Source organism: Chroicocephalus ridibundus, chromosome 11 (assembly GCF_963924245.1).
Source record: "Chroicocephalus ridibundus chromosome 11, bChrRid1.1, whole genome shotgun sequence".
In the NCBI taxonomy this organism is placed as follows: domain Eukaryota; kingdom Metazoa; phylum Chordata; class Aves; order Charadriiformes; family Laridae; genus Chroicocephalus; species Chroicocephalus ridibundus.
The window spans coordinates 12,151,160-12,168,971 of NC_086294.1; the positions used below are offsets into that span (position 1 = coordinate 12,151,160).

The following is a 17,812-nucleotide window of genomic DNA, read 5'->3' on the forward strand; positions in this document are numbered from 1 at the left end:
CTGCAGCTGCTGCGGGATCGCGCAGCCGGAGCGGAGGCTGTACAGCGTACATCGCCGCGTGACTGGGCGGCAGGGAGCAAGGAGCCCTTTCAAGCCATGGCAGAGTCTCAGCTGAGGGCTTGTGCCCTCCAGGCAGCCTCACCTCCTGCTTTTAGTGAGACTGGTGGGTGTCCAGCACCCCTCAAAACCTGTCTTCCCTGTGCCGAAGGTGAACCGGGCAGAGGATTCCGGGTGATGGGCTGAAATGAGCCACCCGAGCACAGGGTGATCCACTGGGCCGGGGCTGGGTCTGACCGTGAGTTCACTCCTGCTGTGACCCGGGTAGGACATGCAGGACGAGGTGGGGAAGTCGGTCCTCAGTCGTGGTGTTTGTGTAAATCCTGCTCGCTCCTCCCAGGGGACCCTTGGTGGCCACTGGGCAGCACTCGGACCTGCTGGCCACCTGCTGCAGGTCAAGTGGCCCAAGGGCTGCCACCAGCCCTGCGGGAACGTGGATGCTGAGCTGAGGGTGTCCTAGTTAAAAACCCTCCCAGCGAGGGAGTCTGAGTCGTGATTCTCTCTATCCACCCGGTCGTCCTCCCTCACCACCCACCATGTGAAATGCCTTGTTTTTAAAAATAAAATGCACGAGTATTTTACAGCAGCTTCTCTCTCTCTCTGCTGCTTCTCGTCCCCTTCAGTACGTTAAACCTGGGTATAATGCCCAGTAACCCCAGTGAATTAAACCTGGGTATAATGCCTAGTAACCCCAGTGAATTAAACCTGGGTATAATGCCCAGTAACCCGCAGCTCACGCCAGGTCGTGGTGTCGCAGCCGTTTCCTGATCCAGCAGTGGCTTTGAGAGTGTGAACCTAAATTGCCGTCTTCAGCTGGGACTTGTGATGTGAAAATTCAGTGCAGGTTTATTTGCCATTCTTGGGAGAGCAGCGGTGACGCGCTGGTCCTGCAGCTGAGCAGTTCGTAGCGCAGGGGTAGTGCCACCGCGCCTCGGCGAGGGCTGAGGTGGGGAACGGCACCAGGGTCCCGGGACCTGCTCCAACCAGGTAAAATGGAGTAAAGTGCTCTGCTCGCCTCTTGGCCAGAGACTTCAAAGCGCTTTAGAAAGGAGAGAAAGAAAAAAAAAAAGGCAAGCAACGCTTAAATATTGTTATATTTGCTTGTAGGTTCCTGCTGGGAGCAAAGAGCATCAAAACCAGAAAGCAGGAGCTGGAGCTCTGGCCGGCTGAACCGGAGCTGGAGCCCGGCTGGTGCGGGGGAGAGCGAAGCCCCTGTCCCAGCCCCAGGAATCCCCTTCCCTCTTCTCCCATTCCATCCCGACTGCGAAACTGCAACGCGAAATAAGACAGTGAAAATAAACTTTCCTGTTTTTTTCATGCAAAAAGTTTTAATGGTAACACAGTAGCTTCCACGGGGTGGGTGCCGCGCAGGGCGGATAAACGGCCCGCGTTGGGCGCTGACAGCTTTCCCAAGCCCTGTGTCCCCCCGGGTGACCCCCCACCAGCTCCCTCGGGAGCACCCGTGGGATGCAGCTCCGTCCTGCCCCTCACTGACAGTCTGTAAGATGCCATAATCCATTCGGCTCCAATTAATTTAATTAATCTACAGGCTACAGATCTAAACATTAGTGCTATAAACTTAGATGAATAAACTTCTGAAAACTTAAAATATTTTTAAACCATTGTTTTTCAGTTACAGAAATACAAAATAAATATCTTGAGGATTAATACAAAATGGCAAATTAATATCTTTTTGTTTATTGACCTCTCTTCTCCCTAATAGTATGTTAAATTGAAAAACCTTTTTAAAAAAAATGAACTTCACATCGTGGAAAAAATATTAAGCATCACTGGATTTGTACAAGTGTCTCTGAACAATAAACTAAATGTAGGTATTTTATTTATTTCTCCTACCCATCACCAAATAAGAGAAGATTATATATCTTACTGTTTCTAAGCATATACATGTAAAAATAGTCATTTCTGTTTTCTCATTTATAGTAAAGTGGCTGTAGCATTTTATGATAATGTTTCCTGGGCTCAGTGCAGAAAGAAGACAACAAAATTCCCTGGTCTGTTGTGCAGGGGATCAAGGTAAACTACCTTTAGTTGATCCCTACTGCCTTTAAATTTTCTTTCGGTTGCAACTTTGGTATAAATAGATCTTTTTTCCACTTTTATTACCCGTATTGTCTTCACCTGCCTGACCGCGGCTCCATATCCTGTGTGCCAGCCCTCAGAGCGGTTCCTGATCCGGTCACAACTTCCCATTGGAAACAGGGACAAAGTGACCAGCACTGACCTCCCTGGTGAGTCCCCATCGCTTCACCTGGACGGTTTTGGGTTCTAAACACTGATTTTTATGAATGTTTTTGAAATGTTACTTTTCCAATGGGGGAGATACTGAGACAAGGCAAAAAAACCTGAAAAACTTAAAGTCTGTAGCTATTATTACACTAAAAGATGTAGTTGCACAAATGAACGGCAATAACTATTGGGCAAGGAATAAACCTCCTAAAATAATGATAAATGTACACATGAATTGACATGTTCCTGGGTTGCTCCGGTGTTTCCCACATGGCTTTGCAGCCAGCGTTAGCGTTGCCCTTTCCTGGAGCCGGGGAAGACGGGGCTCGGTGCTGAGGGCTGCCTCTTCCTGCAGAGATCTTTTTTCTCAAGCTGATTTCTTGGGTTTTCCGAATCTAGAGGAGATCTGTGGTGTTTTAACAGTTCTTGTTTTGCTTTGGTGGCTTAGGAAAAATTGAAGAGGATGAAGTCAGGAAATAAAATGCTTGGAAATAAGTGTTCGTTAAAACACCTGGTGACTAAGACTTTAGTGTGGATTAGAAGCCTGGATGCACTACAACTTTAAAGGTGTTTTTCTAATGCTAGTTTTGGAAAATGGGCCTTTACCAAGGGCAGAGCAGGGTGGTTGGGAGAGTGGAAGAAGCAAATATCTGGTGTCCCGCACACTGTGGTCTTTCACTAGCTTATCAGGATTGGGATATTTTCTTTGTCTAAAGCCCCAGGTTCTTGGAATCATGTGGTCATGTTTAAAAAAAAAAATCTCCTTGACTTTCATGTAAAAAGAGGTGCCCTCGTGGCTGTAGGAGAAACTCTTGAGAACGACCGTCAAAGACGCAGTGACTGGAAGCTGAAAGCAGTCGGAGCCGAGCCAGGTCTCTTGGGGGCTGAGCCTCCCCCAGCACCACTGCGCTCTGGGGATCCGGAGATGCCCGTGCCCGAATCCCGCCTGGCCGGCCCTGCTGTGGCGATGCAGTTGTTGGTGGCACCCGACCACGCGTGATGATAAATGCTTTGTGTGGCCGCAGCATCCTCTGGTGTATGACTTATGTTTTCTGCCCAAGGGATCATTAGATCCCTCTATTGGAGGGTAGGGATGGACCCCGGGGGCCTTCTACGGACCCCAGCCTGGCTATGGCTCTCCGGCTCCGAGGAGAGCACTCTGCCAGCGAGGCCGGCTGCCATCTGAGCCAGCCTTGCAGAATTCCCTCCTGAGGCTGCACATCCTCACTTCGACCTTCCTTGTGGGAGGGTCCCCCATGGGCCCGGCTCTGGGGTCGGGGGCTCTGAGACGAGCTGCTTCTGGCTGGGGCAGGGCGGCACCCTCCGCGTGAAGGACGTGGAGAGACTTAGTTAATGTTATGTTTTCTTACCTCTGCTGCCCCTGTCGTAATCTATCAGGAAGCATGACTGCAGTTCAGGCTCGGGGGGCAGGTTACTTACTGAAGCACTCCAAGGTTCCTGCCAGGCTGGGCAGGCAATTAGAGCTGAGCTGATGAATGATCTGATTCGGGCTCCAATTCATTAACTAATCATAAGAAATGAGCAGATAGAAAATAAGGCCAATTCAAGAACTTGTGAGAGGTTCATTAACGGTCCCTCTGTCCCCGTGTGCCGCTTTGTGCGCTGTTCCAGAGCTCCTCTCCTGCGCTCCGCTGACAGACGCGACGCTCGGGTGCGGGGAGCCCGCCTGCCCCTGAACCGGGTAGGCAGAGAACAATATATTTTCATTATAGAAATGCATTACGCTGCAGTACACCTGCAATTGTATTTTGCCTTTCCTAATGTTGTTTTCTTTGCACTCTGTGCTTCCCGTGCTGGTTTGTGGTAAAACAGGAGACTGCAGGCTTGGGCCAGGGCTCAGGCCAGGCTCTCCGTACCACTGAGAGTGCAGAACGGAGACATCCTTGGGGGAAAAGGGGTGGCCTTCCCCCGTGAACCCTCCTGGCCAACTCAGGAATGACAGAACAGGGTCCCAGTACTGATGTCTAACCTCTGTTCCCTGAGGAAATGGGGCTGAAGAGAGTCTGGAGGATGGGAAGAGAGGAGGAAAGTTAAATATATTTATAAAAAGAACAGAAACCCTTGAAGAGCTCGCCCACCTCCATGTAGAGCTACCACCCTCCTACCAACATGTGATGCCTCTGTTTTCATTGCTACCAATTAAAAGAAAAAAAAAAAAAAGAAGTAAAAATGGGATGACAGCAGCCAGAGATGGACACGGTTTGGAGCAGATCTTCACGGAAGGTGCAGCGTCCTTCAGGTCAGCAGCCCAGAGCTCAAACAAAAAATGCTGTTTGCTCATGCTCCAAGAACCCGGTGGGTGGTTCTGCTTGCAGAGTCAAGGCATTGGAGTCACTGTTCCAGAACAGCGGTTTTTAGTCTGGGGCACAGAGAATCACTCCCCAGCAGACCCGGTCGATGTCTCCCCCAGAATGATTGGCTTCTCTGTGTAGACAAGGGCCACTTGTTGGGCACTGCCTTGCTCGGGGCTCGTGACAAAGCTCCCTGTTGGCTCCTACAGGAGCTTCTGCTTTAGGCTGGGCTTTTGGAAGAGAAAGGTCTGAGTTCCAGTGAGTTCTAGTCCCTCTTCCTTGGGATGCTCCTTGGTGAGATAGTGCAGTCCGGATGCTTCCTCCTAGGTGTAGCCAGGGGAGGAGCGGAGAAGATGAGGAGCACTGAGGGATTTTGCTCGGTGGGCTGCAGCGTGGAACCAGTGGGCAGGTATGGCTATGGGAACAAGATGCTTATTAGAGCTGTTGCTTTAAAATGTCTCCTGTTTTCAGTTCCCTCTCCCTACATATTTTGAATATATTTAGGGCACTTATCACCATAGCATCAAAACACTGAAATATCCTATGCAAGAAACTCTGAGAGATCTATCCCAAAATAGCTGCCTGCTCTTTTACCAAAGCACCAGTGTCACTGTTGGCGCTTCCTTTCCCCGCCGCAGCCCGTGACTGTGCGTATGCAGGAGTCTCAGAGCCTTCCCTGTCCCCACCAGCCCAATGCTGTCACTTGTTGTAACGCAGTGGGTTAAGGGCCAAGTCCGGGAGAGATTTGTGGTGCTTTTTTGCATTTTGGTATGTTTGTCTTAAGTCTTCAGTGTCATTTAATGGGGCTGAACAGTTTTGCAGGCTTCCCTGTGTGCATGGGTGCTATGAAACCTTATTGCTGTTTATCTTGATATGAGGATAAAAGGGTGGATTTGTTCCATGAAAGGCAATATTCTGAACTGATCATACGAGAGGTATCTGGTGGTTGTGAGCCCAGATGTGCAGAAAAACTTTATGGCTTATTAATTCTTAAGGTGTGCTGAGCACCTCTGGCATCTCCTGATGCTCCTGGTGTCCCCTGAAGATTAGCGCATCTGATAAGTCAGGCCAGAGGAGGTGCCGTCTTTGCTCTTGTCTGGGCTTTGGTGGCAGGACCAAGGGGTGAGAAACAGAGCTGCGGTCGCTCCTCTCTGTTGCTCTCTGAGCTTTACATTTTGCAGCCCCAAACTGAACTTTAATTTCTTCCTTGCTGCCTGGCCTCGCACGCCTGCCTCTCGTGGGAAAACCTGCCCCACTTGTAGATTAAATTTACAAGGTGACTTACTTCAGTGTACGTCTGCCTGAAGCCCCTGGTGAGTTATGGTTTGTTGTTTTCTTTTTGCTCCTCATCTTCAAATGCCTCTTTGCATGCAGATTGCCCTGAGCTCCCTCCTGAGTGTTGGCAGTTATTGCTGTGCTCCCTGGTCTGGAGCAACGCTCCTCCTGAGCCCTGATGAAACAGGCAACAGGGTCTGCAGGGCAGGGTTAATTGCTGATAACAAGGGAAGATCTTTGATTGGAGCTGCTGCAGAGTCCCTGGCCCATCATCTCATTCCTGCTCTCCAGGGACACTGAGCTGTGCTGGAGCCGGGGGTCACGGCTGCCTCTCGCTGGGGTGTGTAAGAGCTCGGGATTGGCATCAGCTGTGGTGAGTGCAGGGATCGGCCCGTCCCCTCCCTGGCACAGCCCACCCTGCTCCAGCCGCGTCCGTCCCCCTGCTCAGCAAACGGTGCGACCACAGTGGTCCCGTTAGACCTTGGCTCTGTTATATTGGCAGGAGATGAGGACAGGCGTGTCTGGGGCAGTAAAACACAGAAGTTCCTCTTCCTTCCTTCCCTACGCAGCCCGACCCCGCCAAGTATTCAAATGGGCTTCATGCTTCCTACTGCTCCTTCTTTGACAGCAATTAATCTCCATAATTAATTCTCGTGTAGCTCCAGCCACCCATGCCACCATCTTCTGTGCGTCTCACAGGAGGTCAGCTGTTGAAATGCATTAGATGCTTCGTCAGCAGATTGCAGATTAGGTCATACCAAGCCGTCTGTCCTTTCATTAACACACAGAGCGATCATCTGGAGCCAGGTGTGAGCAGGCAGCGCCTCTTTCCCCTCCAAACCAGCACGATAAACCACCCAAGCTGGTCCTGGACATACCTAATGCAATTCTATTTATTTCCGAATGTGCTTGGGAGAAGTGGAGGTCGTCTTGGTTATAGAGACATCTTATGAAGTTTTCTGGTTTAGTTTCAAAGGGATAAGAGGAGCCTTCAGCAAGCACCGGCATGTCTTCTGTGAGATGTTCAACTGCCTCTGAGGTGGCATTGCTGAGAGTCATGTTCACCCTCTTATTTGCAGCATGCACCCCTTTTATACCTGGGCAAAATGCACACTTTCAGTTTGCCGGGATTTTTCTGCAGGACCTTAAATAGTGACGGAGCGCACAAGGTGAAGAACTTATCTGTGCCATTGGTGGTTTCTGTGCTACTGAAAGTCCTGCAGGCAGATGCCAGCTTCCTGCTCCACAAACAGAGAAAGTCTGAAAGAGTAAAAGAACAGGGGCTGTAGACTAGTAAATGATTTTATGCATTCCATTTTCTTAGTTCCAGAAGAAAACGTCCTCTGAGGCTGTGCCGGTGCCTCGGAGAGTTTCTGTTGACCAGTGGAGATAATTTCATGGTTTTGCGTGTGATTAACCAAGGATGTGATTTTACAGCAGTTCTGGAAGAAGCACAGCTACCGCTGTTAGGAGATCTGGCGGTCGGTGGTTGTGGCTGGGATGGGAATTGCTGGTCTATAAACTGGCAATAAAAACAAAGTATGAAAACCAAAAGCTGTTGTGCCTGGGTCTGCTGGAGACTGGTCCCAGCTGGTAAGCTGGGCACAGCTCTGACCCTGCCAGCTTTTCCCCGGGGTCACAGGAGGAAACGGGGTCTGCCGAAAATCAGCTGGTGCTGCCGCGGCGCAGGGGTGGTCTGCGGCACGGTGAACGCTGAATTCTGCTTTCTGTTACATAGACAATGTTTCATGCATCTTAATGTAGACTTAAACCCATGAATTCCGCTTAGGATATTTACAAAAGCAGTATCTGAAAGGGTGGGCGGTGGGAAGGAGCTGGAGTGAGCTCCTGGACTGCTAGGAGGTACCTGACAGGTAATTAGAGGAAACCAAGCAATGAGGAGAACCAAGATTCAATCCCGCTGTCTGCAGAGTCTAAGTGACTGCGGTAATGGCAGGTCCCTTTCCATTGGCCCTTTCCTCTCCAAATCACCTTTTAAACTGTAGTCTGTGTTAAAACTCCTGGACTAATACCAAACAGAAAAGCAAGCAGCCAACCAACCTAACAAAAAAATCTGAGTGAACCCCCCTCAAAAGGCAACAGGAACCGTCAGCGAGGAACTGACTGATTTTGATTTATGGTTTCTTTATCCTGCAGAAGCAGGAAAGTAATGAACCAGTGTTTTGATCTCTGTGGGCTTTCCTGCAGCAGTGAGGAGATCAAAACAAGCTTAACTATTTCTTATACCTCACGCTCTCTTCCCCCTCCCGCTCCTTTTCCAGTACCACACAGCCAGCCTTACGCGGCACCAGAGAACATCGGTTTTGTGGATGCCACAAACACCGTTCGTGTCTCTGGCAGCTGCCCTGGGGGCAGTGGGGCTCCTCCAGCCGCGCTTGGCACAGCAGGGCCGGGACAGGGCTCCGTGCAGGGATAGGTGCTGCCCTGTCCCCTCCCGCTCCCTTGGGAGCTCCCCCAGTTCTCTGCAAGCCTCAGACTTGCAGGTCCCGAGGGCGCCGGTGGCATGGAGATGTGGGGAATACCTGTCCCTCGCCGCGGGAGGGGAGCGGTGGAGGTGGCAGGCTGGCGGGGGTGCGGGGTGCTCGCCCCTCGCAGGAGGGAGGAGAGGAGCTCGCGTGAAGGGAAGTGAGCGGAGGAGTTACCCTGTCAGTTTGCGGAAATGCTGCTGTAGTTCTTCTTGACGGGGAAGGTGAGCTGCCCGGAGAGGTCCAGCGACAGCGCCTTGGGGTGCAGCGCCCGTCGCTGGTGCAGGGGGCTGGAGCTGGGCCTGGGCGAGTAGAGCAGGGCCAGCTCGGGGCCCGGCAGGATAGCTTCTGGCAGGAGAGCCTCCGCCGAGGCCGCCGGCTCCGTCCTGCTGCGCAGCAGGCTTGGGGAGGGCTGCAGGCTGTGCCGCTTGGGCGGCGGCGGGCTGTGGTTCTGGAACCTCACCGTCTTCACTTGCTGCAACGAGAAGGGGACCAGGATCACGGTGGGAAAAGCAGCCATCCCCCCTCCCTGCTGGATCTGCCCTGGAACACTGAGGGATGAGCTGAGGGGGCAGCTGGCTCCCTCCCGGGGGCACAGGATGCCTGCGGGGAAGCCCAGTGTGATGGGCAGCGGGTAGTGGGTGAGGAGAGCACCAGGGAACGGCACGGCGCAGTGCAGCACTGCCATCGGCTCTCATAGACCCCGGAGAGTCGGCCCAGAGCCATCACCGAGGGAGTGGGGAGAGCGAGGGGAAGAGTGGGTGGCAGCCCGACAGAGGAGGGAGGGTGGCCCGTCCTGCCGTGCCCCTCCCGGAGAGCCTGCCATTTCTCTCCACCTGATGATGTTCCTCCTGGGAGCTCTGAGGTCACCTGGGCTTGTGGAGCCATTTACTTTTTGGGTGCCACGGGAAGGGAAGGTCATCACTAGGGCAATTTGCAGAACCATTTTATCTTTATGAAATTTCCCTCTGGCTGCCAGAGGGGAAAGAAATTTCCATTCCAAATGGCTCAGCCAAAGCGCCGGGAGGGAGATGGGGGGAGCTCTGTAGAGACCAGCCTGATGTACAGTCTAACACCCAGGTCTGTGGCATTTGCTCCCAAACTCTCAGGGACCTCGGTGGGATTCTTGCCTGATTTAAGAACTCGGAAAAGTCTCAGTATTTGATTGTGACTGAACATTGGTTTACACTTAAAGAATCCCTGCAGCATCTTGCCTTTCTGAAGGGCTTAATCTGAACAGCAGAGTCTGCAACACAAATATCTGATTTCTTAATGCAGCTACCAATCCCAGTAACTTCTATCAGAAGAAAACCTGGTGAGAATGGAGGGAGGCTCTCACAGGCTTTGGCCCCGGGCGATATTAGGTTGAGTGCCAGGCCCAGGAGGATGGGGACCCTCTGGAGCCCAGGTACCCCGGGCCGTACCTTCTCGGCGTTGTTGCGGGAGGTGTCTGGCTTCACCAGGATGGATGGCGGGGCTGATGCCGGTGGCTTTGGAGCTGCCTCGCTCTTTGCTGGAGGGTCTTTGGCATCCAGGATCACTGAGCTGCACACAGAGGGAGTTCTGGTTTCTCCTCCTCGGACCACAAGTGCTGGTGAAGCGTCGTGGGAGAAGTTTGGTCTCGTTGCTGCCTCGGCCATGCCGGCACCAGGAGGGATGCTGTGCGGCTGGGGGCTGGCGTGCTGATAAAGCTGAAATTGCTGAGGTCGTCCCGCGGCCGTGGGAGGACGCCTGAGGGAGCCGGCAACCTGCACGGGGGTCCCTGCCTGCCCCGGCCGCTGCAGGGATCCGTCTGGGGAGCAAGAACAGTCAGAAGGAGGTAAGTCAGCAGGAATCCAGTGTGGCCCTTGTGGGGCTCGGGCGCTCCCTGCCCTCCTCCCGCGCAGTTCCATTGCCGAACGCAGGAGCCGCCAGCAGGAGCCCCGTTCCTGAGCCCTCCCGCCGTCCTGTGCTCCCGTGCTGGCTGCGGGTCCTACTTGGCTGCTCCATCCCATAGCTGTAGAACTTTTTGTTCTACAGTTTCTTGCTGTTCACGAGATTGAATTATTATTATTTTTTTTTTTAAACAGAGACACCACAGGGGAATGAGTCCTTTACAGTAAACAAACTCTTAAGATAAATCCCATTTTGAATCTAGAAACACTGACCATGGCCCTCGCAACCGCGCCTGGCCCCTTCCAGGGGCACTGCCTGCCTCCAGCAGCAGCTCCGCCAGCGAGCGCTGCAGAACGTGCCACTTGGTTGCCCAAACACACTTGGAAACGTGTTCTAAAGCAGCACATATGGGCTGAAGATGAACCTTGCCAGCCTCGGTGGAAAGAACATAACCAACTGAGCTCTGCGTAAGCCTTCGCAAAGAGTTTTTCTTTGCTGAGTCAAAAAACCTAGAATTAACCAAACCAAGCATGGCTGGGGAAGCCAGTGGCGTGGGACCCCGGCTCCCTGCCTCGGGGGGGTCCCCCGAGGCTCCCTGTCCCTCCTCTCCACCCTCGGGGAGGGTGTTTCCTACAGCCTCGGGCACATGCAAGTGAGAAGTACGAATTGGATCTTTGTGGAGGAGGAGGAGAAAAACAGAGCTGATACGGAGGAATTTTCCCTCTAGCGCAGTGCTACATCAAGGCTTTTGACTTCACAATTTCACTGGGTAACTCCTGCTGCTTTTTTTTCCATGAAGTATCCTTTCTCACCTTCAGGCTACTCATGATTTTATGCATCTCAGATATTTCCAAGCTGAATTTTTTTTTTCTCCTGAAGTAGAAGTTGTTCTGTTCTCTTGATCATCCTCCTGCATACTTGTCCTGATTTTACTATATGCTTTTTGAGTTACCAGAAATACGTGAAGTGTTCAGGGTATGAGTTTGCCAGAACTCCCCCAATGGCACAGATGAGTTTTACTCTCTTGTTCTGAGTTCCTTTCTTAATAATTCCTAATAATACTCTAAAGTAACCTTTTCAAAAATTGCTTCTGAGCATGCAGTTGGAGCTTTCAAAGAGCCGTCTGTGACAATTCCAAAACTTTTCTCCAGACCAACAAAAGCTAATTTAGGGACCAAGGTTTTGTGTGTGTAATTAGGGATTATTTCTCCCCATATCTGTTTTCGTGCCCTGTTGCTGGTTGTTGTGGATTTCAAAGGCGGGATTTGCTGATTTTCCAAAATCACAGGAGAAGTCCCTTTTAGAGACTGATAATATTGTCTTGGTACAGTTCATGTTTACTTTGCTGGAGTTTGTATTTAATTTTCTTTCTTTGCTGCATAAGGATACTTTTATGTCTAACAGCCTCCCTTATGCCATTGTTTAAATGTTTTTGGTCACCCAATGCAAGTTGAGCCCCATTTGAGTGGTGGGTTGGGGTGAGCCAGCTGCCATCGCCCCCCTTCCCACCTTTGCAGGGGATTAACCCCCCAGGCACTTCACCCCCATCCCTGCCAGCCTGGGGGGTTAATCCCCAGAGGTCGGGGAGGCTTTGCTGCACTCAGCCTAGGAAATCGCATTTTCCTTCGTGTGCAGCCCCTTGCCCAGCAGCAGGACGATGCTGCCTGTCCCCGGCACTGCAGCCCGGCTGTAACGAGACCCCTTGGAAAGGCCCTTCCCAAGAGCTGGTTTCACAAGAGGGATGCAGCTGGGTGACAGCGTGGTCACTCTGTGTCTGCAAACCCGGCGTGGCAGCCAGGGACGCCTGCCCCCCAGCTCACGCCGTGGGGAACGGCCGGTGTCTGCTCATGGGCTCAGCCCTGGCAAGGACCACTCGGGAGAGCTGCCATTTTTCCAGACACGTTCACTTCTTTTTTTTATGGCTCCGGTGCTAATTGCAGGCAGCCAGCATGGTCTGGGAGGGGGGAACGCGTCTGGCTTCTCCCTCCCAGAGACCCCCTGAAGCACTTACTCTTCCTTGTGCTGCCCCGTCCGCGCCGCAGCGATGCCTGTCCCGAGGCGGCCGCGCTCCTGCCGGGCGAGGGGACGGGCACGGGCAGCAGCGCCGGCTTCAGCGGTCTGCTTTGTCTGGGGCCGTTTTCTGAGATGCTCCCCTGGGAGGAGAGTGAGGAGGTCGATAGCGTCCATGAGGCGTACAGAGAAGGCATCTTCGAGTCAGAGAGGTTGGATTTCCTGTTTGAAATGGAAGAGGAAATAAACTGGGACTAGGCTTGAGGTTTTGTAAGGAAAGCAGGGGTTTGCCCAACAGGGTGCTCAATGGTTTCAATGCGCCTGCACTGGTCCCAGGTCAGGGCTTTGGTGGGAAGTGCTAGGCATGACACAGTTAGTTCAGGTTTCTGATTCCATTTTAACAAGGGCTTTCATCTTTCTGTACCTGATTTGTATGAAATTATGCCCAAATAGGGTTAGGATTTGTTACAGGTAATACCATGGCATTGCAGAAGGGACCCCTAGACACCAGCCCTCCCTCTGTGATTTCCCGCATGGCAGCTGCCGGAGGGACCTTCAGCTGGGGCTCTCGGGGCCGGCAGGGCCGCACGGAGCGGGCAGAGCCAGGGCTTGGGCTCCTGCTGGCTGGCTCTCGCTTGCCCTCCGCCTTTGGGCAGCTCTCGGGTGCTCAGCAGCTACTGCGGACTGTCCTCTCCCTCTGCCTTCCCTAGGGATGTCACCTTCAGCCTTTCACCCGAGGCCACTGAATTGCCCAAAAACTTGTCAGCCTTCCTCACCAGCACACTGGCCAAATACCGCTCCAAATTCCTTGATGAAGTCCTTTTGTTAACTCCTTAAAGGAAGGCGATTCTTTTTTATCTTTTTGGGGGGGGTGGAGGAATGAGTTATGGTTTAATAATTGAGCAGTGATTCATCAAATAACTCGGGTATCAATTTATTATGAAGAAATTTCCTAAGGAGGATAGAAAAGCAGCTCCAAACCCGGTGCTTATGGCTGAAGCGCTTTGTGAGGCTATGTAGGGTGTCTGGGCTGTGCTCTCCGTTATTTGTTTGCTGTTTATCGGTGAGGGGGGAGTCCCGGTGTTATCGGAGGCTGATGGTGAAGAAATGAGCTGGAGGGATGAAGATGGATCGCCAGTGGTCCTGGATGTGGGGAGGGTGCAGGGGGGGCAACGCTGGGGTTAAACAGTGCTGGGAGCCCTGGCCTGACCCCAGCGATCCGGCAGGATAAGATACAAGCAGGGAAAGGGAAGCGAGGGAGGGACAAGGAGGCAGCAGGAGGAGCGTAAGGTGGATTTTTGCCATGTCGCCAGCAGGCTCTGAGGGAGGCAGGGGCTGAGAGGCCTCATCCCTCACTGCCGCCCTTGGCCCTGCCAGACACACAGGCGGCTGCGCTGCTGTCCCTGCGGGACACTGCTGCCCCTCCGGCAGAGCTCCCTGTGCCCCTCCATCCCGTCCCTGCTCCTGCAGTCGGGGCTGGACCGTCACAGCGAGTTTCCAGGCACGGAAACTGCTCCAAATAATGAAATCACAGTCCTGGGAGAGGCGTCCTGACTTATCCCTGCTTTCTATTTGCAGAAGCAGAGCACTACATTTCTCAGCTGCTCTTCATTTCTCTGCCCAACCTGAGCATATCTCAGGGGAACTAAGGGCACAGGCAATTTTTTTTCCTCTCCTAAATTGTATATTTTAATTATTGCTCTTTTTAATGCATGTTTGTTTAGCTAGATCAATGGCGTCCAGTGATTAAATGCCCGCTCTAAAGACAGTATTTTGACTCTAGAAGAGCCTTCAGCTTGTGGTTTCCCTTCTGGCAGGAAAAAAAAAAGAAAGACCAGAGTCATCCAAAAGGAATAAAGGCGAGTCCGAGCACAGACACGCTGCCATTCATCCTGGCTCCCAGACTGAACTCATCAGAATGTGCTGGCTGTCTCACCTTTGGTCTTTGTCAAAGCTCCTGGACTGAATTAAATAGTCATGGGAGAAGCTGCTGATGTCTCTGTCGACATTCCAGGTTTAAACCAAGTGGGTGAAGGCTGATGTTGAGCTGTTCCCCTCCGAGGGGAACGCTGTTGGCCCCCTCCGCTCCCTGACCTCTCCCTGCCGCGGCACCTGGCTGTTGGAGGGAGATGCGGTTCCCAGGTGGAGTGTGCAGCCGAGTCGGCACACAGAGAAATAAAGGGAGTGAGAGCTGCCACGTGTCATCCCGCCCAGGCAAGGAATCCCTGGCCCTTGGAAGTGCTGCAGGAATCCCTTGGCAGTGATTCCTCCGCAGGAACGAGATGACCCCAAATCCTACGTGTTACCCACTCCCCTCTCCGCATGCTTTTGTTTCATGTAAGAAGAACCAGACCTGAAGAGGGGAGCGACGTAGTTGCTGGGGAAGATCCCCACTCTCCCCGTGACAAGGGACATGCCCCGCAGCCAGCCGTCGTGGTCTTTGCCAAAGACGCGGACTCCTTCTCCCTTCTGCAGCTCCAGCTCGTCTGGTCCATGAGCCACGTAGGAATGGAGAGCCACGCACCTGGGGAGACAGGGGTGAGGATGGCAGGAGCAGGACGGCTGGAGCCATCCTGAACCTCCTGGGTGTAACTGTGCTGGAGAGCTGACGCTGCTAGCTTTGGGTGAGCGGCGGCTGTTTGCCTGAAGCCTCGTCAACCACCACTCGCATCAAATATTTGGGTGCTGCCGTTATTGTGGAGAGAACTGTGCAGGGAAGAAACTGCCTGTAACTTCAGGCCAAAGAGGTTATGAATAAAAGAAGAGCCAACAGGAACGGAGAACAAAGCAGATCCCATCAATGGTTTCTGTCCCAGCAGTGCCAGCCAAGCCAGCCAAGGGCGACAAGCGATAGGCAGGAGAAAGCTGCTGTTCTCCACCTCACAGCGAGGGCTCCATTGCAATAACTGATGAAGGGCTGATGCCTACCTGTCCTAAGGCAAAGCAGCACGAAAGAGTGCAGGTACGACGCTCTGTCCGAGCGATAGCATCAAGAATACGTTCTGCCTTTGAAGCAGGTGGTGAGCCAGAGGCCTTGCATCTGCTTGCCTTGAGCATCACCTGGAGGGGTTTGAGGCGAGAGGAGCACTGCTCCTACATCAACACGCGTGTTAACCCCATCTTCCTCCCTCCCCTCCTCCTCCTCCTGCAACCAGACCCATGCAGAGACCAATGCTGGACTACAGTCGCTGCTGCTGAGGCCCTTCCTCTGAGAACAAAGTGGATGAAGGAGGAGATACAGGACTGTGCTCTGGGCTAGCGAGGAAACCGGACTAGAAAAATAAATTTGAGATCCCCTCTGGACCTCTCTGTCAGGATTCTGGGACTACGATGAGGTGATGAAGCTTTGTTCTCCACAGTGAACCACGTGTGGCCATGCAGCAAAACAGGAGCAAAAGAAAATGACGTATTTTTCAAAACTTTCCCCAATTTGGTCTTTAAAGAACGTTAATTTTTCTCCTGTATAACACGTTTAATTTAATTGCATTGTTGTTGGTTTTTTTTTTTAAGGGGAGTGTGATCCACTCCCAAGTATTAACGAGTTACAGACCAATACGGCAATTATCAGATATTATTTAAGAAACGGCAGACTAGTTGTCTAAATAGTCAAGGACTATCTCCTAACTTTTAAAAACGTTTCTGTCTCACTGTTGGTCAGAGCAATCACTTGAAAGTTTGACTTGAAATGCCTGTTGTCTTTATCAAGTGCCTTCTCCTTCTGTTACTTGCGCAGCCCAGGCGAGGCGCAGCGTAGGGGTGCGCTGCTTCTGCAGGGGTTTATCGCTTTGTGCAGGATTCATCCTGAAGGGCAGGACGTGCAGATCCTGGTTTGATATTGCAGGGTTGAAAGGGGAGCTGTGCAAAATAGGCAGCTTATGGAACACTTTATACAATCCTCATTCTGCAAATTATTTTAAGATGTTAGGAGTTTTCTTGTGCTTAGGATTGTGTGCGATGGGCTTGGGTGACCTGTGCTACTGCAGGAAAGTAGCAAACACCAGCGCGTGGTACAGATACTGCTGGTGTGTGCTAGCGTTCCCCAGGCCTGGCTCCATACTGGGGAGGTGCTAATTACCACGTAGGCAGCTTGTTGCTGGTCTGTTGTTATTAGGTAGCTTACTACAGTGCCAGGCTGGTGAATCTTATCTAGAGGAAAACCAATTATCACAATACGTTATCTGCAAATTTTAACTCTGGGAAAGTTTTAAAAGATTGGATCATTCAAAACACCAGTAAGTTTCACTGTTTTAAAATAAATAACTTGAGGCGCTTAACGAGTAATTAGTTTCTTCATTTTAAATTTTTCTTTAAATATATACTGTTGACAAACAGGCAGAACTACGTATCTATAAATACTGAAGTAAGGTAGTAAGGCGCAAGGACGGTTCACCTGCTGGGAACAGAATAACTCAACCGTGCTACCGAGTCTCTGTGACCCCCTGCTTAGAGCAGCCGTGTCCACCCCTGCGTGGGTCTGGGCACGCGGGAGCCGTGCTCTGCTCCGCCTTCACCTCCCGCCGCGCGAGAACCCGGGGATGGATAAACCTAAGCTGAAGGTACAGGAAATTACAGAACCCCCAATGTATTTCAGTTTCCTTACGTACATGTAAGCTGAGACGTGGTGCTGCAGGTGGGGAAGAGTGACAATGGCTGCCGAGTGCCCCAGTGATCCTGGCACGGGGTAGTAAGATGCACTGACCTACAGGGAGAAAGAAAGCAAAGAAAACAATATATTAATCTGAATGTAGGCTTATTTTAGCCCCTGGAAGAGCAGCTTCAAACATTTGACAGGCTTCACCCACCCTTTAAACAAAAAAAACCAAACAAAACAAACAAAAAAACCAAACCAAAGATATTTTGGGAGAAAGAGGTTTGGAGCATTTGCCAAAAAAAGGGCCAGACAGTAAGAGGAAGACTCGCTTCAACACCGAGACGCTTTCCAGGGCACGGCTTGGTTGGGCTGATGCCGCGTATCCCGTCCTGTAAATAAGGAACTTGTTGGGACAGCTGAGCTGCTGTGTGAGCAGGTCTCCGAACAACGATGGAACAGGATAAACGTAACCAAACAGCCATGACTTCCCAAGAGCCCTAAACCTGTAATTGTTGTTAATCTCATGTATCTGAGATCCACCGGAGCGGGGAAACACTCCTTCGCACCTCTCCTCGCGTTCAGTGTTTTCTCACCCCTTTTTGCTTGGCTCTGAGGGAGGTGAGTACCTTTGATTCATTCACCGTCTCCGGTGCCTGCTTCAGGAATGAGAAGCAGTTTGGGAAAACAGCATTTCAAGCCCAGACTTTGCTAACCAGGAGGAGTCCGTCGCGTCTGCCAGGTGAGGCCTGGTGTAATCATTGCTCTTTCCCTTGTTATTTACTTAGCTCCAGCTGGGAGTATTGGCATTGTCTAAACCCTAAATAATACAGTCCTTGCCCTAGTGATCTTTTAATAACTATTATTAAAGCTATTTACCACGTCTGTGGTGTCCCGAGGAGCTCTGCAGCTCCGTGCGTGCAGACGGTGCTGGGTAGGGGTCGCTGGCTGCTGCACCGGGA

General features: G+C 51.8%; 1 protein-coding gene across 5 annotated transcripts in view; it reads right to left on the reverse strand.

The window, feature by feature from the left end:
* Positions 1-1,312: 1,312 nt before the first annotated feature.
* The window catches only part of SH3RF2 (SH3 domain containing ring finger 2), a 45,665-nt gene continuing 29,165 nt past the window's right edge, over positions 1,313-17,812 (reverse strand). The window contains exons 4-9 of one of the 5 annotated variants that reach the window (XR_010072928.1): positions 16,867-16,961; positions 14,616-14,786; positions 12,264-12,484; positions 9,802-10,169; positions 5,902-8,852; positions 1,313-5,031 (exon numbers count right to left, since the gene is read on the reverse strand). Coding sequence is in view for 4 of the 5 variants with exons in the window: in XM_063349174.1 (XP_063205244.1) it covers positions 8,559-8,852; positions 9,802-10,169; positions 12,264-12,484; positions 14,616-14,786; positions 16,867-16,961 (1,149 nt within the window). In the remaining variant the exon portion in view is untranslated. Of the gene's footprint in view, positions 8,853-9,801; positions 10,170-12,263; positions 12,485-14,615; positions 14,787-16,866; positions 16,962-17,812 lie in introns of all 5 variants that reach the window. The other 4 variants (XM_063349174.1, XM_063349173.1, XM_063349172.1 and 1 more) reach the window with 4 other exon arrangements.